Source organism: Pleurodeles waltl, chromosome 7 (genome assembly GCF_031143425.1).
Source record: "Pleurodeles waltl isolate 20211129_DDA chromosome 7, aPleWal1.hap1.20221129, whole genome shotgun sequence".
In the NCBI taxonomy this organism is placed as follows: domain Eukaryota; kingdom Metazoa; phylum Chordata; class Amphibia; order Caudata; family Salamandridae; genus Pleurodeles; species Pleurodeles waltl.
In genome coordinates, this window is record NC_090446.1 from 447,783,508 (window position 1) to 447,806,603 (window position 23,096).

General features: G+C 43.1%; 1 protein-coding gene across 1 annotated transcript in view; it reads right to left on the reverse strand.

Moving 5' to 3' along the window:
• Nucleotides 1–23,096, reverse strand: part of PRODH2 (proline dehydrogenase 2) — a 273,534-nt gene that overhangs the window by 185,218 nt on the left and 65,220 nt on the right. The window contains exons 2-3 of the mRNA XM_069243992.1: nt 12,547–12,740; nt 11,486–11,606 (exon numbers count right to left, since the gene is read on the reverse strand). Of these exons, the coding sequence (XP_069100093.1) occupies nt 11,486–11,606; nt 12,547–12,740 (315 nt within the window). The remainder of the gene's footprint in view (nt 1–11,485; nt 11,607–12,546; nt 12,741–23,096) is intronic.

Here is a 23,096-nt window from a genome sequence, read left to right on the forward strand (position 1 = left end):
TCCCAGGCATCAGCTCTACTTATCTTGACATAATCACGCCAGAAGTGTGACATTCCAGGTACCTGAAATTTAAAAACTGGTTTCTACCAGCACACGCCAACACAGCAAAATGGCACTCTAAGGACAGCAGTGCTGCAATGTGTGATTCTGACATGGGAGAACTGGAAACAGTCACCTCATGCCATTTTGGGGTAGCACACTGTAAAGTCACTCTCGCTTAATGTCACCGGACAGTCAAGGCCTCACTTTATTTATCTATTTATGTAAATAATTTTACAAGTGGCTGCAACTATCTGGTCTACGTGAAAGGCAACAGTACATATCTTTAAACAATTCCTGATGTTTTCTAAACTTCAGTGTCTAAAAAAATGAATGGCCTTGCAGAGCAATACTATTAGTAATGCTGATCTTAGTTTGTCCTGCATATAGCATGTATTTTTAGGTAAAAGCTTACCTTCCTTAATTAGTTGCCTTTGATGCATTTGAAACAATGTAATTTTTCAAAAATGGTTGAGCTTGATAAAACACTTTTAAACGATGCTGATATAAATTGCCTTTGCTTTCTATATTTCGTATGAGACAAATAAACATATATAAAGGCGCTAATAAGAAGGACTGTAAACATCTACATTAAAGCACACTGAGTAGGCCGAGGAGTGGGCCTGAAGCAACAGGGAACTGCCATAAAGTTTGTTTACCATAGAAGACAGAAAGCTGAGTCTACCTTGCCAATATTTGAACTCAGGACCTTCCGATGACCACATTTGTTGGTGATGTGTGTTCAACTCTCTGAGCCACCTTGCTCGCTAGATAATGTGTTATGGTGTTGTAGGTGGTCATATTCAATATAAAAAATTCAGTCCATAGCTAAGAGGACAAAGGCACAGGGACAACATGATGTGCTCAGGATCAAACAATTTGGTCAACAGGTCACCTAATTTTAAAATGCAGGTTTATCTTTCCCACTATGCCATATTTTAGTGAGTAAAATATGTGACTGGGTGCTGTCTCACCCAGGGACCTATAACCAATGTATATTGTGTTTGAGTCTAGTTTTATTATACTACCACAAATTAGCATGACTCTAAGGGGCTTTTTTATGAGCCCTTAGCACCACCTTGTGCCACATTAGCGTAATTATTTTTTACGTTAATGTGGCCCAGCGAGGCCCGAAATCCCCGCGCCGTATTTACAGAGTGGTCTCTGTAACCCTTTGTGCTACATTATGCCTGCACCAGGCATAATGTATGCAAAAGGGGCGTTCCCCCGTTTGGGAGGGGCGAAAAAATGGTGCAAGGAAATCTTTTAGATTTCCTTGCACCATTTTTTATGGCACTTTTAACGCCTTCTCAGAGCAGACGTTAAAAGAGGGCTTCAATTATTTAGAATGGGCCCCTATGTACTGTGCAGGAGTAGCGCCAATATTTTGGCGTTACTCCTGCAGAGTACCTCAATAGGGTCACATTGAATGACGCTATTGGCCCATACTCAGTGCCATGGTGCGCTGTATTTTAAATACCACAAACTACAGTAAAATGATGGATGGAGTGTTTAAACTTTTCAAACACTAACCCCCAGTCACAGATCTGGGTTTAATCAATCATTATTTTTCTTGCCACATCACCCCAGTTCAGACTCAGCTATATGCAAATCAGTCTTGACCCTTAGCCCAAACTGCCAAGCCATGTCTTCCCTGGACAGGATTCAAGCATCCTTGGACCGGTTTCAGGGTATCACCCTTCATCAGCCAGGCTAGCCTGAATCTAGTGGCGCAGCAAGCAAGGGATCCACGTCTGGGCATACCATAGCCACTTTTGGTGCACAAGGCAATATCACAAAATAAAATGATGGATGGAGTGTTGAAACTTTTCAAACGCTCACCCCCAGTCACATATCTGGGTTTAATCCATCATTATTTTGCTTGCCACATCACCCTAGTTCGGACCCAGATATATGTAAATCAGTCTTGACCCTGCTAAGTGGGAAGGGTATGCCCAGATGTGGGTCCCATGCTTTCTGTGCCCTCAGATCAGGCTAGCCTGGCTAATGAATGGTGATACCATGAAATCTGTCCGGGGATGCTTGTTTCTGGCCCAGGGAGGCCCTGGTCCAGCAGTTCAGGCTGGACTGTCCCAGTGGGGAACAGGGTCAGGAATGATTTGCATATGGCTGGGTCCAAACTGGAATGCATGACAAGCAAAAAATTATGTAATAAACCCAGATCTATGACTCTGGATGAATGTTTGATTTGTTCTGTATTCTGTCCATCATCTGTTTTTGTATTTAAATACAGCGCACGCATAGTGGTGCAAGACGGGCGCTAAGGGGCACAGGAAAAGTGGCGCTGCACTTGGTGCAGCATCACTTTCCATAAATCTACCAGTAAGCATTTCCATTTGTTGAAAAAATAGAGCGCAAGGAGGTCCCGGGAGGCGTGTCGAGGGCAGGAGCCCTTTAAATTTCTTATCGCGCTCCCGCCGTCGCGGGAAGTGCAAGGAGGTCCCGGGAGGCGTGTCGAGGGCAGGAGCCCTTTAAATTTCTTATCGCGCTCCCGCCGTCGCGGGAAGCGCAAGGAGGTCCCGGGAGGCGTGTCGAGGGCAGGAGCCCTTTAAATTTCTTATCGCGCTCCCGCCGCGCGGGACGCGCCCGGGCAAAGCCCGGGCCAAGGGCGGGCCCGTCCTTGCCCGTCATTGCCAGAAAGAGGCAGGGCCACCCCCCTGACATTTATCCAAAGTTGCATGGACATGCCAATCTACACGTATAGCTGCCTGAAGGTACTGTGTTGATACTTACTCCTAAATAGGTCCTTTTATAGAGGGCCTTTGGACCGTATTCTCCACCTATTGTTGCAACGCTCTTTCCATTACCCGATAAATATTGGAGTGGGGCCAGGCTGGGCCTCTGCCTTTTTATACTGGCAAGAGGTCTGCTTATATTTATAGTGGAAAACATATAGCTATCGTTCTTCTATGTGAAGATAATTGTGCTAAATAGGTCTATCCCTACCAGCCCTTCTCCTACTCTCCTTTATAATTACATATTGGGGACTGGTTCACAGAGCCAAAGCACTATTTAGGCAGCTTAATCCATGGGAAAACGCAAGGCATCAGAACCCCCAAGGGGGAAGATGAATTCTGTAAAAAAACTTAGGAATGCGGGTGAGAACTGCACAATAGCTGAAATAGACGATCTTATCGAGGAGGTAGAATCACTACTATGCAGTAGGACCACTATTCGGGAGGGTCCCGACAAAAAGATTACCTCCTATTACGCGAAGAAAATCAAACCAGTGGAAGATAAAGCGATAGAGATTGTTTCCCAGCAAGAGGGGGAGGCACCATCTGATGTCAGGACTGATAGCCCTAGGGTTGCTGCAACTAGACCCATACACCTATGCACCATTGATAATGGTAGGAAGAAGGGCCATATCCAGGAGTGCGAAGTTAGGTGCTCTAATAAATATGCAGTCCTGGCAGAACTCGATAGTAGTAACATACAGAATGCACAAGAGGGGGAACCCGTGGATGAATTACACCCATTTATCCCAACTGTACAGCTAGATAGTGAAAGGACCACTCCTCTCAATTCAGAATCAGGGAACCCTCTAAAAAATAAAACAAGATCTATAGTAGACCTTTATGATCTAATCACTGGATTAATCCAGGAAGTTAGGGATTTGAAACTTGAAGTAAGAACCTTAACAGATATTGTGGAAAAGGAGGGGGGTAGGGGTACCTATAGAGGCCAATGCGAAAGGGAGTCCCCCCCCCCATATCACTCCATCTACAAGGTAGACCCACATATCCTCAAAATTTGATTACTAACCCTAACCTTACCCCAGTTACAGCTAAGATTGTACAACAACCACAGGGATGCACGATAGGGGTCAATGTGGAACATATTGGTTCACGCAATTCCCAGAGAAGAAATGATAGTAACTTATGCCAAGGAACAGGGAAACCACAAAGAGATCTCCGTTTGGTAAAAGGTCCCCAAAAAGGAAATTTGGAACTTACTCTGAACTCCTATCCCCAAGTATCTAATGATTATAACAAAAACACTATATGGAATCCATACTCTGAGGAGGATAGGTTTCCTACTAGGACCAATGTTGTTCATCTGTTAAATGTTCCAAAATTGCCCTTAAATAGCAGAGAAGATGAGGACTCCTTAAAAAACAAGCTTATACATTGGATTAGGGCCAAAAGACACTGTTTATCCATAATTCGATCAGATATTAGGGGGGCAGAAAGAATCCCTGGAGAGAGGGGGCAACTTGACGTTATTGCATTAACACTCAAGGATGGAAGATTAATCAGAGGTTTGATTGACATGGAACAGAGAATCCCCGCCCCTAATTCCAATGCCATGAGGTTTAGCTTGGATCCATTAATTACCAAACTTCGAGTACAAAGGCATAAACTCAATCACAATGAGGGACTGCAAAAGAGAAATTATGATTCAAACCTTGAGAGAGTAGATTGACTAATCCAGATAGATCAGGCACAAGTGGAACCCAATGGGGACCCAATAGTAGGGGAGCCCCATGAAGGGAATGATCTTCATGCTATAGGGGCAGGGAGCGCAGTGGAGCTTTTTTATGGTAGGAAAAATTTAACAACTTATCCGAGCCATACTTTCAATGCCACAAGCCTAAACGGAAGGGGTCCTATCACCATGATTTCATGGAATGTAGCTGGCTTAAAAAATAAGCTTATAGACCCCGAATGGCAGGACTATATTGATCGACACCATGTCTGTCTCTTCCAGGAGACGTGGTTTAAAGAACCACCGTATAAAGTAGGATATAAAACCTACTTTATCAGTGCAACTTCAGCTGCCAGAGGGAGACCGTCTGGGGGGTTGGTTGTATGGGCGAAGATCTCATTAAATGTTGAGATACGCATGCAAGCCACTGAGTCGGAGGACATTTTATGGTTGATAATGGGAAAAAAAAAAAAGATAATAACCCACTTGTTTAATGTATATATAAGACCTAGAAAGTCAAACGTGGAGTCTCCTGAAATAACTCTACTAGACGACCTGCTCAAAAAAATTCCAGTAGGTGAGACAATTATGATAGGGGGTGACCTTAATTGTAATTATGAACCTATAACTGGATTCGAACATTTAGCAGAAGAGGAAGACCGAATGAGAACAATTCCTTACCTAACAATAGAAAAAACTGTCCCAGGCACAGTGGCCGCATTGCAAATCATGAGCCTTACATTAAACCATGGACTGAGGGCATGCAATGGCAGAGTGGGTGAAGTCGGCCTTAATCTGGTTACTTTCCAGAGAGGCAACTCAACTTCAAAAATAGATTACATTCTGCATAGTATAAACACATGGGAAAGACTAGCGACCTTTAAAATTGATAAAAGAAGGGATAGCGATCACTTCCCGCTAATAATTGAATTCAAGGCACACTTCTTAGATTTGGACTCAAAATATATAGAACATGATAAGGTGGAGTTACAACCCACCCTCAGTAACAACAGAAGGGTTGTAAAATGGCCAGTAATACTAGGCAATCAGGTCACTATGATAAATATTTACAACATATTTTCTGATCTCTTGGAGCCTTATGCAGAGAATAAACCTAGTGACATTCCTATTACGGCTATCCACCATTCATTGAGCACTATGTTAAGACCTGTCCTGACCAAACAGCTACAGAATAAGCACAAAAAGGAGAAGGCCCAAACCACCCCTAACAGTCCATGGTATACTATCAAATGTAGAGAGAGGAAAAGAGTACTGGTAGAGGCACTAAAGCAAAAAAATCAATTAGCCGTACAGCAGGCAAGGGCCAGTTATAAGAAAACGCTGGCTACTGCCCAACGCAACTGGGAGGACCAAAAATGGCAAGACCTGCTGGTAGCAGCAAAAAGCAATGATGCAAGGACCTTCTCGAAAATAGTTACCCATGGTAGCAAAGAGGGGATATTTACTACAGACCATCACATAGACCCCAAAACATGGGTTAACTACTTTACATATCTTTACTCTGACCCCCCCACCTTCGATTTTTATCCCTCAAGACATAAAACCCCAGTTACTTGGGGTATTTTACCTGAGTTACAGTTTAGTCTGGAGGAGACGGTGATTGCCATTGAAGCAATCAAGCCAGGAAAAGCCCCCGGTTTGGATAAGATCCCGGGGGATTTGTTCAAACATAGCATAGAAATCTGGGCACCTTATCTAAACCTTCTAAGTAACGCTATAGCAAGGGGAGGCCTAATGCCCGAGACATGGACAGGGGCAGAAATAATCCCAATCCACAAAAAAGAATCCAGGGAAGACCCAGGGAACTATAGACCAATTAGCCTCATAGACGTCACACAAAAAATTTATGCTAGACAGATCCTGAATAGAATCAATACCTGGATAGAAGAGAACAGCATAATGTCTATATACCAAGCAGGCTTTAGACAACAGACCAGTACAGTTGACCAGGCCTTTAGGCTATTGACAATAATATGGAAATACACTAGACTAAAGAAAGGCCACCTGTATATCGCGTTTGTGGACCTGCGCGCAGCCTTTGATCTGGTGCCGAGAGACTCCTTGTGGGCAGCATTAGGAAAACAGGGCATGCCAGGGAACCTCCTGGGCCAGCTGGAGAGGCTACATGAAAATACATTCGCAAAGGTCCGGTGGGGGCCAAAAGGAGAGTTGACAGACCCAATACCTATCAAGAGGGGGGTGAGACAGAGCTGTGTGCTCGCCCCAACACTTTTCTCATTATACATCAATGATCTGGTTCATCATCTGAAACAAAGTAACCACGACTCACCAAGATTGAATGATGATCCAGTCCCCGCCCTCCTTTTTGCAGATGACACCATCCTATTGTCTCAATCTCCAATGGGCCTGCAAACTCTACTAGATAAAATCAGTGAGTATTGCAGCTTGAAGGGGTTAGAAATAAATGCAAACAAGACTAAATACTTAACTGTTAACCCTCACAAAGCACTCAAGAGAAACATTTGGATTAGAGGGCAGGCACTGGAATGAATTAAAAATTTCAACTACCTAGGGATACTGCTTGATGCCAAATTGTCATGGGCGCCGCACATCAACAAAGCTGCTTTTTCCTTAACTCATAGCTCCATGGCAATTAGTAAAAATTACAAATGTTCAAGGTCGAGCACTGTGTCACCAGTATTCGAGATCTATAGGTGCAAAGCACAGGCCGCTGCTCTGTATGGCGCAGAACTCTGGGGATTCACAAAACTAACTCCATTGGCCACTCAGGAAAATAATTTCATGAGGGGGGTATTGGGCCTCCCTCCATCCACTCCGTTGATTCCCTTAGCCTATGACACTAATACGAAACAAATAGGCAAATTAGCAGCCCTAAGGCCCCTGCTCTACTGGTGTAGACTTTGGACAACCCCTGAATTGATCCAATACAGGCAAGCATTAATTGAGATCATGGGCTTGGACAAGACTATTTCCCTCCCGTGGCTTCATTATATCAGGCAAAGCTTTTACAATTTAGGGCTGAAATTCTATTGGGATGAACCGCATATTCTCACAACCCAATCAAAGATCCGACTAAAGCAAGTATTTTGGGACTTCATCTTTAATAGCCCTTTTCATAGCAAGGATTCAGGTAGACTAACCTTAAGTTTTCTGGATTTTAAACCACTACCGAGCGCTGAGGAATGGATCGATACTATTCAACCTAGACGAGCAAAAGTTTTATTTATGAAGTATCGATATGGGATTCTCCAGGTCAAGGCTTTTACCTTTAAATGGGGCCTCCTGAATGGGAGTAATCATGAGGCGACCTGCGAGCTATGTAATATGGAGACACCAGAAACGACGGATCATGTCCTTCTAAATTGCATTGCCTACGATAAACTAAGGAAGAAATGGATCCGACCCATCTGCAGGAACGTTGGAATCAGGAACTACAATGAAGCTGCCAGATTCTTGAGATCCAGCTCGATACCATATGTTGTTTTTGGTCTAAGCCGGTTCTTAATAGCAATTTCATTCATCAGAGACAAGGCGGGCCTGAGGTTGTAGGCACTTTAATTCAGGCAAAACTCCCAAAGTCAACCTATGGTCCTGAAATCGATAATTGGGAGTCACCCTCTGCAATTCAATGGCCTTGGGTCCTACAATCAGCTAAGGATATATCTAGCCCAGGGGACATTGTCTATGCCCGGGAGGACCGTAGTTACTGGGAGGTTGATTAAGTTACCTAGAATGATCATTGTCACTTATGAAACTTGTTCCTGGATTCTGATATTTATCTACTTTTATCCCAAAAAATCTCCTCTTAGTTAGGCAAACAAGTGCCTGATGGCACGGGAAGTAAATTTTATGGGTCTTACTAATGAAATACTGTAATCGACTTTTTTTTTTTTACTGTTTTTAAGACCAACATCAGATAACTTGTTTCTAGTAGTTAAGTGAATATTAGCTGCTGCTAGAACAATGTGCCTTTTTGCATTACTTGATCGTATATGACCTCTAAGTAATATAGGCACGCAAGAAAGAAAGGAATCGTTGGGCCCTAGGGACTGTTAATCATCTCTTAAAAATTAGTCAAATAACCCCTCACGTGATGATGGTATCTATATTGCTAAGATTGTAGAGGCAACTTGAGCCTACTGGAGGCAAATAATCATTCAAAAGCATATATCCTATTTTCATAATGGTCACTTTTTGAGCTAGTCCATAGTTAATGCTACTACTAGTGAAATAGCAATTTTAACTGTTTTTTGTATAAAGGTTTATATTTTAGGGGTATTTTATAAAATTTTATAATATTTATATGGTGATTTGCATGATGATGTGTACTGTATATTTTATAGTGTTTTATTGATTAATTGTTGATTTTTAATAACATTTATACCCATAACTTGCCTATTTGTATTGTATGGCCCTGAGGGAGCTCTGGTCTCGATCTGTTTTTAGTGTTTTTTTTGTCTTTTTTTGTCTTTTTTTCTCTTAAAAAGTGTCTTTGTTCCTTTTAGAAATGTAAGAATTTTGTCAGTATGCTTTTATGGTATTGTTTTACCAAAATAAAGCTGAAACTAGAAACTAGAAAAAATAGAGCAAAGAAATTTGTTTATAACATGATTGTCACACAATCTGGTCACAAGGGAAAGATGGGATTAAAAAACATGTCAATTAGTTATATAGCTTTCTGCTTGCTAAAAAGATGCATCACAACAGATGTCAGGGTGGTTCTTCAGTGACTACCCTACTAAGGTAAATGGCAGTGTGTTAGGGGCCCTTACAAGTTTTTTCATAGTGTTTACTACAAGCATATTTGTAAAGATAGGATTAGATATCACATCCTCTAGTACCATGGCTATAACCTAAACATGTGACTGCTTCTAGCAGTTGGGGGGGGGTGGGGGGGGCTGGAGATGTTGTTTGCCCCCATATGAATTGCCCACATTGTTGTTCCATCAATGTTCTGCCTACTTTTTCACAACATCTACCACCTTGATGTAGCCTTTTTAAGCCCTTCCAATGAAGACAGAAAGAGACTGTGAGGCCTGTACTCTTGGTCCGGGCCAGTGATTGGTTTATAGATTGCATCCTTATTGGATATCATTGTTTACCATTAATGTCCCAACACTACTTCATTCCAGTTGTATACGAAGGTACTTCATTTGTACACTTGACTTTTAAAGACAAGGGAGAATAAACGGCCAAAGAGGCAGTGAAGAGAGTGACATTTAAATACAATATGACACAATCATCACTATTGATAAACTCATTTTCTGGGGAAATCTATATCTTGTAAAGAGGTTAACAGCCTATTTTAGAGGAGAGTGGTATTATATGAAACCCCACAAATGTAACCCATGAGTGACAGTCCACCCTATGCACACATTTGTTACACCAAATCCTTGCTTCCGGACCCCTGACCGTACATTATGGCCCCTGAGAAAATGTTTGTAAGTAGATGTGATCTATAGTAATAAAATCAGACAGGAAGTCTCATTCTTATGTTGCAAAATGGAAATCTATAGACTTCCAAATAAATATTTGATGGTGATCTATCAGTGAAATGGGGTATCTTGTAAGGACAGTGATGGTGCACTGTTTGATCCGGTTTAGTCAATCCAAAATGGCATTTTTCAAAGAATGAATCAAGTAATAAAGCTCATTATCCTCACTGCATGTACAAGAAATTTTGGAAAGGAGACCGCTCATAACCCATTTTTAAAATTTATAATATTATGCTTGATGGCAGTTGGAAAGTACAGCTTAAGTTCTGGCTGGTGAAGCTATATGGCTAAAGTGGAGTGATCTGTTATCAAATTTAATCGCAAAGAAAAACATTATCAAGAAACGTACAGATTTACTACATGATTTAGAACACAGCAAAGTAGCAACACTTAAAAATGCCTATACAACAGTTCTCTTGGTCGCAAGTAAGACGTCTGTGTATGAAATCAATAAAGCATGTATAACAACTGAATTAAAGCCTAAAAACATTTCCAGAGAAACGGTGTGAGAATATTTAACAACATCTGAGACCGAGATTGTTTTCCCCTCAGTGCACATGTGTGTTTGACCGGCCGTCTGAACCACCCCCCTGCGCCACCCCACCCCCTGTAATACCCCTGAGCCGTGACAGGGTACCGGTAAGCCACCTGTGTTTTCAGGTTCTCAGTGAAACATTGGCAAGAAATCAGATATCTTTGTGAAGACGGTAACCTTAACTGCTTGTGGCACAACAAAACCCAATGGAAGGACAGACTAAGAAGAGCCTGAAGAAAGCTTGGTGGTACTATACAAAAATGATTTTGAATCGATACCTGAACTTTTAACTTTCACTGGTGAAGCTCTAGCATTTGAGTGCACATAGTCCCACCATTGTCTTTTTTTACACATAAACCACTCGAAGCTGGCTGCTCACACTTGTGCTGTAATGTCCTCCCAGTCTGTACGCCTATGGAGTTGTGTTGGTGTAACAATTCCTCTAAGAAACTACAGTGAAAAATACACTCTTCAAAAATTAAAATTACAGTTGAAAAAATATCTGCTGTCATGGTTAATGCTTAAGATTCACTCGCTTGGCGGTAGATCTGAGCTTTTTTTGGTCAGTAAGCAGAAAAGGAAATGTTGAATGTGCACAAGCAAGAGGGGTTCTTATTGCATGTGCTATGCGCGTGACATAATTTGAACTGTTAGGAAATTTCAATTTTCTCACGTTGACCAATCGGTGTAGACTATTTCTGCAAATAAAATATTTGATAATGAATCATAACCCTGTGATAATATTACTAAGGTGACTGAAATTCTTCAATGTATTATGGTACGTATAACAAAGCATGGTACTTGTGTGCCACATTTATGTGGTTTATATACAGTGAATAGATAGGTGGCAATTTAAAATTTAAAAAAAACATTTTGGCCGTTCATTTTATTAGTTAGTTTCATTGACTATATAATCTGTAGTGACTTTGTCTCATGTGTCTCGCGATGTGTATTGTGAACTTACACACAAATCTGCGTTCATCAGAGCAGTGATCTTGAGTTGCATCATGGAGCGTGACCCCCCGATGGCAGACAGTTCCACACATCGTAACATTGTTTCCAAGTTCTTTGTGTACCACACCTCCCTGTGAAAGAGAAACAGAACATGAGCTCCTTTCTGAGAGACCCCACTGCCAACTTGAAGTCTGCAACAACAGACCATACACAGGTCCAGCAGCCAAACCTGAGACTCCTCAAAATAAACAAGACAAGCCCCACGATGACCTCGAAATAATGACACATATGAACTATTCTGGACGAGCCCCCCAAAACAAACCCCCAGAGATAGCTTCACAATGCACTGCCAAAACAAAGCAGAGCGACGTCTCCAAAGCAAAGCCCAAAGACAAACACAAAATAAACTACACATAACCCAAAACAAAACAAGTAAGCCCCAAAACATATTCCAGAAACACCTACGAATAAACCAGAATCTCTAAAAACGACCACAAGCACACACACAAAGCAAATACCACAGACAACCGAACATAAACATGAGAGTCCTCATACATACCTCTCTGAGGAGTCACAATGCCATTTGATTCCCTCATCAGAAAAGCCCCAAATAAAAAAAAAGAGAAATTCCTCATACCTGCCCCATATTTATCCTCAGTGACAACCCCAGAGAAAACTCCATAGATGCCTAAACAATGCTATCACATATACCCCATCACCAACACCAGACAACTTAACAAACCTTCTAAATTTCCATTGTATGAACTGAAAAACAACACAAGACCAACGTCCCTTTAGCAAAATTCAGATATAAATCCATAAAAACTCTCGAAAATGATATACCAACACCTCAGGTGGTATCCTAAGCAGTCATCCATTGGTCAACAGTATCGAATACCTGGAACACACAATGGAAATCACGGGATTCCAAAGACCATGTTTTGCAATCAGAACACAAGGAACCTCAAGCAACAGCATAAAAGGTAAACAGAGTAAAGGTTATAGAAGGTTAAAAAGATGAGGAGTCAATTTCGCTTAGTGTTTTGAGTTCAGATGATGGCTGAATCTCACCCAGTGTTTTCAGCTCCAATGTCTTCCTCAATGGGAACTGCTAGCATGGGCCGGATTCCCAGTGCCCTCAGCTTGTCCATACACTCCTGGATCTCTAGCAATGACTCTCCAGCGACAAACTGCCGGTAAACGGAGGCCCGCACAACCATTTCAAATAGACGCCGACCCAGTATTCTGCGTCCGAAGGACATACACTGCAGCCGAAAGAGAGAAGAGTAATGTTATCATGAGACTAAGGTAATGGCCAATCAGTACCAACTCAACACCCACCCATTTGTGGTCACAGCCAACCTCTGCTTTACTAATTCAGTCTGAGCACCTCAAGTTCCTTACGTTTAGAGAGGTGGAGTCATCTGTCGGGAGCCAAGATTATTTTTGACACAACAATTATTCAATAGCTGAACAATGTATATGATTGTGGAAATAACAACAATAAACAATTTAAAAATATTTCCTAAGGCATTATAATCATTATCCTCTTAAATACAAGAATTTTTGAGAGAACATATCATTTTGACCTAAACTAGGGCAGTTTCCAGTGGCATAACATTAGTCCCTGCAGCCCCCGCTGTGTGTGTGTCGGGGGTCGAACTCCAGGGGGGCCTTCAACACAGTACACTGAGCAAAGTGATAAGTGGTGGGCCGGGGGGGGGGCCCTCCATGTACTTTGCAGGACGGGCCCCTCAAGTTTCATTACTCCACTGGCAGCTTCCCTCCACCAACCTTGGCATTACTGGTAAAAAAAAAGGTAGCAGTTTTTTTCACTAGAGAATGACATCATCAGCCACAAGTGGAACACTGTGCAAACATTGGGGTCCAGATTTACTAATATATGATGCAAAGCAGCACAGTAACCAAAGTTGCTGCAATGCGTCACGTCAATGAGAGAGTCAAAGAAGTGCAATTGTTTAGCACATTTATTCTCTCCCTCTGCGGTGCTGTGCTTTTGCCTGCCATCTGCCAAAGCACACATCCTTGCACCATAGTGAATTCTATAAAGCACATTTCTCTTTAAGACTTTTCCCTCTTTGCATGTATGTAAAATGAGGCACACATCCAAAGGTGGAAAAATAAGAAGAAATAAAAACATTTCTCCTAATTACACTTTCCTCAAGGAGGTGGAAGGTTTTGGCACACATTCTTGTCTACAAATGTTAGTAGATGTACTTCAAAACCCCTGGGTGGTTGCAATGGACTGCCCAGGTACCAACCATGTACCACCCATGGCATGCCCCCTTGACACAAAGTAACAAAAAGTGTCACATAGCTTAACTTTGCGTTACTTTGGTCAACTGTACAATGCAAACTGTGGGTTGGGTTGGATAGTAAATCATACCTCAAAGCTTTGCACTGGGATTGTGTTACTTTTGTGAAGCGAACCCGGGGCAATGCATTAGTAAATCTTGGCCTTTGTATTTTTTTTCGAAGGTCGGATTGATGTCGGTGAGTTAAGCTACTGATGGGCTGACATGGATGGCTCACTATACCTTTTAGATTAAACATAATTTTGAATCTTTTACTGGTGCTTGTGGTAGGCTGCACTCCCGTGAGCTGCTTGACGAGGAGGGTGACAGACAGGGCAAGAGTAATCTGGGCAGGTAGTAATGGTAATGGTCTACATTTGAAGGAGAAGTTTGAGATTCAGCTTTTTTTTATTATTAGTGGGCTGTGGAGGAATGGGCATAGCAGAAAGTCACAGTGAGTCAGGGAGATGCTTTTGGTGGCGGTGCTGAAGGTTATTAGAGAGGTAATTATTATTAAGATAATTATTCAGTGCAGGATGCTGAGGATGTGGGCTAGTGGAAGAAGCCATCATGGGTCTAGAAATGTGGAAACGTTGCAGCCATTAGACACAAAAATACCTTTATGGGCAGTGTTGTCAGGCATCCTTGTTTGTGTGGTGAATATTTGCTGCTAACAGAGAACCAAAAGGTGGCTTTGAGGCAGGTGGTCTGTTGCATAGTTTTAAGGAAGTGGCTGCCCATTGCTTTGGTAGCAATCCTTCTCAACAGTGAGTAGCAATGAAAAAGCGGTAATACTCTTGAGCATGTGTGGGAAAACGTTCTAATCGATGATAAAGGGTTGTAACCACTGCAGGAAACTAAAAAAGACTAGGGGTCAAATTTAGCATTACTGATGCAATGCTGCGCAGTGCAGTATTGGGTTACAAATGTTTGTGCTCTATTGCCTTGAGCCATGGATGCACTGTATTTAAGGGACGGCACAGCAAGGCACAAGGACCAGAGTTGCATCACGAATTTTGATGCATAGAAACATAGAAGGACCCCAGGGAGCCAGGAGGATAGCAACCCAAACCCAGAAGACTTGCCATTAGCCCTGTGGAAAAGATAGAGGAAGGCCAACGTCAGTGAGGAGAACCAGATACTAATCAGTGAGGTGACAAAAAGTAACACCTGTTATTTGTCACCTTAAATTTGCCATTATCAAGGAGAGATGCAATATGCCAAACCATAGTGGCCAAGTTAAACTGTGTTGCACAAACAAAGAGGACAATCCTGGAGTGGGAGAGGTGGCATGATTACAAGTGCAGGACAAAAGAAAAATTGGACAGAAACCTTAAGGGAGCCATGATGACCCAAGGAGGACCTGATGTCCAGGAAGAGTTGGGCCAGTTGGAGAAGCAGGTGGCATCCCTCATCCCAACAGAGTTGGTAGCTGGAGTGGAATGTCTGGGCAGTGCTGAAGTAGAGGACCAGCAAGAACTACAGGGTTAGTAAAAAAAGGGACCATATTGTTCAAACTGCCATGCAGTGCAACACAGCACAACACATTGCTGCACAATGCTACGCAGTGTGAAAGGGAATGGGCAGGAATATCTCACATGTTAACTCTTCCATCCCCTGCAGAGATGCTGTAGTAGAGGGCAGTGGTGTAGTACAGCCTACATGAGATGAGAGCCTGGGGGATGGTCTTACAGGTGGCAGGAGGGAGCCATATGAAGAAATGTCTGAGTATGCTAAATATGTGAAAGCAGGTGGATGTGATAGTGGTAATATTGAAGTCTCATGGTGAGTTTGGTGTCCAGGATGAATGGTTAGATTTCTGGGGTGGTTAGAGGGGGAGTTGTCTGGGCCTAGTTCTCTGGGCAACCAGGGTGAGTTTATGTTGCAGACTATCATCACTTCTGTCTTGTCAGGTTGAGTATGAGCAATTATTTCACATAGTGTTTGTTATGTTTGTCAGTGGCATAATGTAACAACTTTTGGTGGTGTTGGTGTCTCCTGAGAGTTAATGTATGAACTGGTTGTCATCAGTGTAAGCAATGTCGTAGAGTCCCTGGGTCTGAACAATGCTTGCAAGAAACACATCTCCCTCATATTCCAGTGTACTTGAAACTGATCATAAATACTGTCCGACTGTAACAAAATTCACTTTTGTCATATTCAATCATGTGATCTTCATGACAAATTTCTATTTCTTTCCAGAGAGTCAAACAACATCTCCTGGAGATCAGCCTGTCCATGATGCCCAACCTGTTGAGGACACCATCCTGCCCCCCATGGAAAAAGACACCTCCCAACAGCTCCTGGACAGTATAGAAACTTCTCCTCTGGCACTGGCAAGGGAAGATGACTTTGTTGGGTTTCCCGATGATCTAACAGAAACTGAACATGGACCATCAACCACTCATATAACAGCTGAGGACCCCCAAGTTACTTTTTAGTGGCGAGCGGTAGGAGTCCAGCAGCGGATGGCTGAGGAAGTCCAGTTGGGGATGGAGACCATAGTGGGCACTCTTGGGTGTCTTAGCCCTAATAAGGGGTTGACTAAGGCAATCACAGACACCTCCTCTTAGCTCCATGGAATTGATGAATCCCTAGCTGACATCATTGGTGTCATGATGCAGAACGAAAAACAACAACATCAATACATCTGTCCAGTCCCTGGAAACCAAGAATGACTCTTTCATAGCATCAGAAAGTGCCCTCAATAGCAATATTGTGGTTTAGTTAGCTAACTAGCAAACCCTTGCCAGGGACTACCATTCTGCCTTACTGGCACTCACAAATGTTGTTGGGAACATGGGATTTACATCTTCTGCCTCTGATGTATGTGTGCTAGAGACTAGTAACATCTCTTAGTTGCCTTCCATTCCAATACCACAATGTCCAGGGGAGGCAAAACATGCATCAGAGGGGGAAATGTACAGTTCCACAATTTTGGACGAAGAACGTTCCGATAAACATTTATGACTACCCCCAGCCAGTTTTCCTATCTGTCCTGTGAAAGCCAGCATTCCACCTTCTTTGGAACCCAGCACAGCGCTCTTTGTGCAGTGGCTTATCTTGTCCACCAGTGCTCCTAAATAATATGCTACACTTGATAATGGCAATTTGTTCCTCCTCACTGATCTCACTATACACATGTAAATGTGAAGTCATATTTGTAATCAAATGTATCTTGAGGCACAATACATAATTACTTGCCATAAGTGTTGTTTTACCTAAAACATCAACTACTCACATGTGGCAATGTGACAATATGAACCTCTGGAATAATAAATAACATATTTTTAAAACCAGTCGAGATTTGTGTGGTGGCTCCTCAAAAGTGTACATACAGAATGTAACTATAACACCCAAATTACCTTTTTTGAAGCTGAAGAAGAGTGAGCTCAAATTAATTGCACATGCTGTCTTTGCATGTGCACCTACATCAGTTACATCCATTGCAGTGGTATGATGAGCAATGTGTAGTTTATCCATATAATGTCAGTGTGTACCAACAAGCTGCATTTCCTTGATAGACACACAGTGAGAAGAGTTTTGCAAAGTACACAAACACTTACCACCTATAAATGGGATGTGTGAGGCATGTGAGGCCAAATCATTGTTGCAATGATCCACATAAATGTTGCAAAGTAAAGATGACAACATCATTACCTAACGTGAATACCTCACTGCTCACTCAAAATATAAGCAACAATGCATAACTCTCAATGGTTGTACCAATACTAGCCAGATACTCATGCCCATATTCCTTGTGGATTTTCATTGTACTTGTGCCACACAAGGATTCACGTGGGCAACCCAGTACCGAGAATGACATGCAAGTGCACCTTGCCTCACCCTGTGTACTGATAAATGCTGAGTAATGAAAAACAGGCTAAATAGCTGACATATGTTATTCTGCCCCAGAGATGTCTCACGTAAGGAGTGTAAGTGAATCCACACATAACATAATCAGGCACGGCTCGCAGCGCGCGGAAGGGGCGGGGCAGTGCATGGGGGGAGAGGAAAATAAACATAACATTTTTTTTTTTTTTAAAACACTTACCTCGATCGCCGCCGTCGCTGACACCACCGTGCCCCTCCTCTGCTGAAGGCACAGGCTCCCAGCCTGCCCTGCGACCAATCCTGATGCTGCTCAGAGCAGCACCAGGAATGGCTGGGAGCGCCCTGCGCGTGCTCTCTCCAGCCTGGCAACGCAGCGTCGGGATGGAGAGAGCCTACTGCGCATGTGTGTTTGGCCGGCCAGAGACGGCCGGCCAAACATACATGCACACTGAGGGGGAGTGCTGTGCACTCCTCCTCACTGCTCGTCACCCCTGTGGCCCTGCCTCTTTACAAGAAAACAGTAATAAACACAGTTTATTGTCGTTTTCTTGTAAAGGTTTTGCAAAAGCCGCTGCTGGCAGGGGAGTGGCAACTCTCCTCTGCCCTAACGGAGGAGCCGCCCCTGAACATAATTTTCACATACAATTTTGCATTAGTGGCAGACCAGGGAACCTGTAACAATGCTACACCTCCCCAGGGGAGGGGAAAAGGGTGATATATGGTCAAAAGTAATGTCTGTTACCTTTTTCTAAGTGAACTGCATGATGTGACACACTTAGCATGAACTATTTGCCAATGATGATAGGTGTTTTCCAGCCAGGTGTGACTTTCTGTTGTCTAGTGGCCATTTCTGCTGAGAGAGACATGAAAGGAGAGGAAAGGCCTTTCCTCTCCTTTCATGCCTCTCTCGCCCCCTCCACATAATCAGAGGAGAAATGCTTTTGCATTTCTCCTCCTATCCCTGCTGGAAGCAGAGCTTCCAGTGCGGAGGAGTAGGCCTCTGATGAGGTCAGCGTGCAATCAGGTGCTTACGTCATTAGATGCCACAAGGGGGTCGGGGGCAGGGGTGGAAGGGGAGGCAATTAACCATCCATCCCTGCCCTAGGGGCACCGAGGCGAGGCTCATGAGCTGGTCCAAGGACGTAACGGTTACGTCTTGGCACCTCAGCACCGCAGCCAAGGAAGTAACTGTTACGTCCTTGGCTGCCAAGGGGTTAAGGGAGTGTTGTTGATCACTCAGAGCAAGTTGATCTTGCAGCTGTAAACACAGTTTATTGTCGTTTTCTTGTAAAGGTTTTGCAAAAGCCGCTGCTGGCAGGGGGGTGGCAACTCTCCTCTGCCCTAACGGAGGAGCCGCCCCTGAACATAATTTTCACAAACAATTTTGCATTAGTGGCAGACCAGGGAACCTGTAACAATGCTTCACCTCCCCAGGGGAGGGGAAAAGGGTGATATATGGTCAAAAGTAATGTCTGTTACCTTTTTCTAAGTGAACTGCATGATGTGACACACTTAGCATGAACTATTTGCCAATGATGATAGGTGTTTTCCAGCCAGGTATGACTTCCTGTTGTCTAGTGGGCATTTCTGCTGAGAGAGACATGAAAGGAGAGGAAAGGCCTTTCCTCTCCTTTCATGCCTCTCTCGCCCCCTCCACATAATCAGAGGAGAAATGCTTTTGCATTTCTCCTCCTATCCCTGCTGGAAGCTGAGCCTCCAGTGCGGAGGAGTAGGCCTCTGATGAGGTCAGCGTGCAATCAGGTGCTTACGTCATTAGACGCCACAAGGGGGTCGGGGGCAGGGGTGGAAGGGGAGGCAATTAACCATCCATCCCTGTCCTAGGGGCACCGAGGCGAGGCTCATGAGCCTGTCCAAGGACGTAACGGTTACGTCTTGGCACCTCAGCACCGCAGCCAAGGAAGTAACCGTTACGTCCTTGGCTGCCAAGGGGTTAAGGGAGTGTTGTTGATCACTCAGAGCAAGTTGATCTTGCAACTTTATGTCCCAGCAAATCAGATAGGAATCTAGGGCCATATGTACGAAAGCATTTTCCCATTGACACAGAATGGAAAAAACCCTTTGCTACATATGGCCCCTAGTGCTAAACTTATAACTTTGCCATTGCACACATACCATTTATCCACATATAAAAGGTTACAGTTTCCTAGTGTTGCTTATGTTAAAGGAGTACAAGAGAACCTCACTTCCCAACCTTGTAAGGAAGACTGTTTTGAATGGGCGGTAAAATATAAGTGTCAAGCATATTATGCCCCAAAAGGTCACAAGAGTAATGGTTAATATACAGGTTCTACTGTTCAGCGTCAGGCATATTCCTCTCCCATAACATGGGTATCTATAGCACAGTCATATCAAATAGGGACTGCAAGTTCAACTAAGTCACCTTCATTTAGGATGGCTGTTGGAAATGGCTCTTTTTGTAGGGTCATCCCCAGTCTTTTTGCCTCCTTCCTCCTATTTTTTCTGACCTGTTTTTGTTGGCTTTAGGACTCTGGGCATTTTACCACTGTTAACCAGTGCTAAAGTGCATATGCCATCTGTGTAAAGTGTACTGTTGATTGGTTTATCCATGATTGGCATATTTGATCTACTGGTAAGTCCCTAGTAAAGTGCACTAGAGGTGCGCAGGGCCTGTAAATCAAATGCTACTAGTTGGCCTGCAGCATTGGTTGTGCCACCCACATAAGTAGCTCTGTAATCATGTCCCAGACCTGCCACTGCAGTGTCTGTGTGTGTAGTTTTAAACTGCCAATTCGATTTGGCAAGTGAACCCACTTGCCAGGCCTAAACCTTCCCTTTTACTACATGTAAGGCACCCCTAAGGTAGGCCCTAAATAGCCCCATGGGCAGGGTGCCGTGTATGTTTAAGGTAGGACATATACTAGTGTGTTTTATATGTCCTAACAGTGAAATACTGCCAAATTCGGTTTTCACTGTGTAAGGCCTATCCCTCTCATAGGTTAACATGGGGGCTGCCTTTAAATATTCTTAAAGCACAGATTCCCTTTGAGAACAGATAAAAATGTGGGGTTTAGGGTCTCTGAACTCTCAATTTAAAAATACATCTTTTAGTGAAGTTGGTTTTTAAATTGTCTGTTTAAAAAATATTTTGGGGTATTTATTTTGTTATTTTTCTTGTTTTTTATAAACACAAAATATTAACCCCCCCCCACTTAAAAGCCTACCAAAATAAAAACAGACTAAAAAACTACTACATAAAAACGTCTTATCTAAAACTAACCTAAACTATTCCTATGCTGACACTAAACACTAACTATAACTATGCCTACTAAAAATAACAATTGCAGTAAAATAACAGGGAAAGGGTGCCCAGAGGGAGAGTCAGATTTGGGTGGCAATCCATTCCATGCCTCCTGGCATGCAAGCAAAATGTTGTGAAAGAAGGCCTGTTATTTCTCTATTCTGGCCATCCATTTGTCTTTTCACCGCAAACGTCGGACCAGCAGCAAGATGAACCTGGAGGGTGCTGCTCATCTGTCCCTCTTTTGCCCTGTGCCTGCCATCTGCTGTCCACTTGAGAGTCCTAGAGCGGTCTATGAAATGCCTTGCTGCTGAATGGCACCCTGAGATCCTGTATCTGCAGGGGTCTTCTTTGACCTGGACCATGTAGCAGATCCCCAAATGCCAGCAGCCTTTACCTTCTCCTAGGTGCGGCCCATTTTACAAAATACTATAGGCAATCTTGCGTATGCTCCCACATTGTGCTGTCTCAGTCCAAAGGTCTTTGCATTGTCTGCTATCTTGTTCGCTAGGGAGTAAATTGGACCTCATATTAGTGCAAGGCTCATATGTACATCACGTTTCACAAAATGTGTCTGATATTATCATACAATCATAAGTGCCAGTCCACACTTACACCTAATCTTGGGATAGAAAAATGTACAGTAAACTTTCATAACAATGACTTCTCCTATTACAGTATGTTAAACTGTCCCACATAAGGTCAGTGTAGGTGTACAAGAGATCTATTTAGTCGCAATATAAAAACATGCATTTCACTCATACCAATGATCCCCACTCATTTATCTGTGTCAATGGCATATTATACCCATGGCCCAGATATGTTCACTTTTGGTGTTGGTCTTCAATCATACAAGGGGAGGCAAGGTCATGGCAAAACCTACGTGAGATGTGTAAAGTTGAGAAAATCCAGCTTGTGTGGCTCTACATTTCTTAAGTAATCTGGAGTTACATTTAAGGCAATGCACATTGCTGACTTGCCTTACTCTTAATCTGGGAGCCAGTCCAATGATAGAGGGTGAGTGTCTCACTGCCTCAACACTTTTAATTTGACAGTTTCAGAGAATTAGCATCATTGCTAGACCTGGAAACGTGTCAAAATGTATGAAGCCCACATGTGAAATAAATTCAAAAAGAAAATTCTAATTTAACATTTTTGTTTACACATTCTTTCTGCGGTACTTTCGGCAGCACACAAAGAAAAAGGCCTCTCAGGCCTGTGTGTATGCAAGCAGGAGTCCTCAGCTGGCCAAGAACTATGTTGCCTACAAATGCAGGGCCTCTTGCACCATGATGCAAGGGTGTCTGCGTTTGTGCTAGGCAGGCAAAAGTACCCCACCAGTAGGAAAGGACAGTAATGCGCTGTATCATGGAATCACTGTGCATTTCTGCACGTTAACTTTCACACAGTGCAGCAAGGTGTCTTGTTGTCTTACACTGCATTAAAACCTTAAATAACTGCCACCTAGGGAGATACTGGCCATGAGACTGACATTGATTTGCCCATCTATGATGAATCTAGTACCTGTGTCCTGCTGGCCACATTTAGGCCAATGACAATGTATCCATGCAGTGAGGCCTACTGGAGCTGCATAGATTTTACAACAATGAGATTGCCACTCTGTGCTCTACAAATACACATATGACTTTGATATGCAGGCTGCCATCCACTTTACAACTGCTGGGCCACCAAACAAGATCCCTCCCATGTGGACATCTATCCTCACAATGTGCATTAGACAGGCTGCAAACTATTGTTTTGAACCAAACCTTGGATCAATAAGTTAGCTGCCCTACATCCATGCAGCTTGTAGGGCATCAGTGTAATGGGTCCACTGTCACTCTGTTCTACAAAGGTCTGACAGGAACCCTCTGAGGAAGGCTCAGTCACCGCTGAAGCATGATTAAAACAGCTATACCTCAGATAAGTGTTCATACTGATAATATGTCCAGACGTCATACAAATTAATCTCACCCTTGCTGAAACACGTTGACATGTTAATTGTGCCTTTACATGCGTTGTTTTAAAGATTCACCAACATTCAGGATGTAACTTGCACATTCCCAGCATCTATCTGTTGTGTAGTGGTTGCAATGTGCTGTGTACAATGGCGACACTGTCATGATTTTCTATGCACATTGTGTTTAGGTATGACACACAGGTACAGTTACAGGTATACCATCCCCATATTT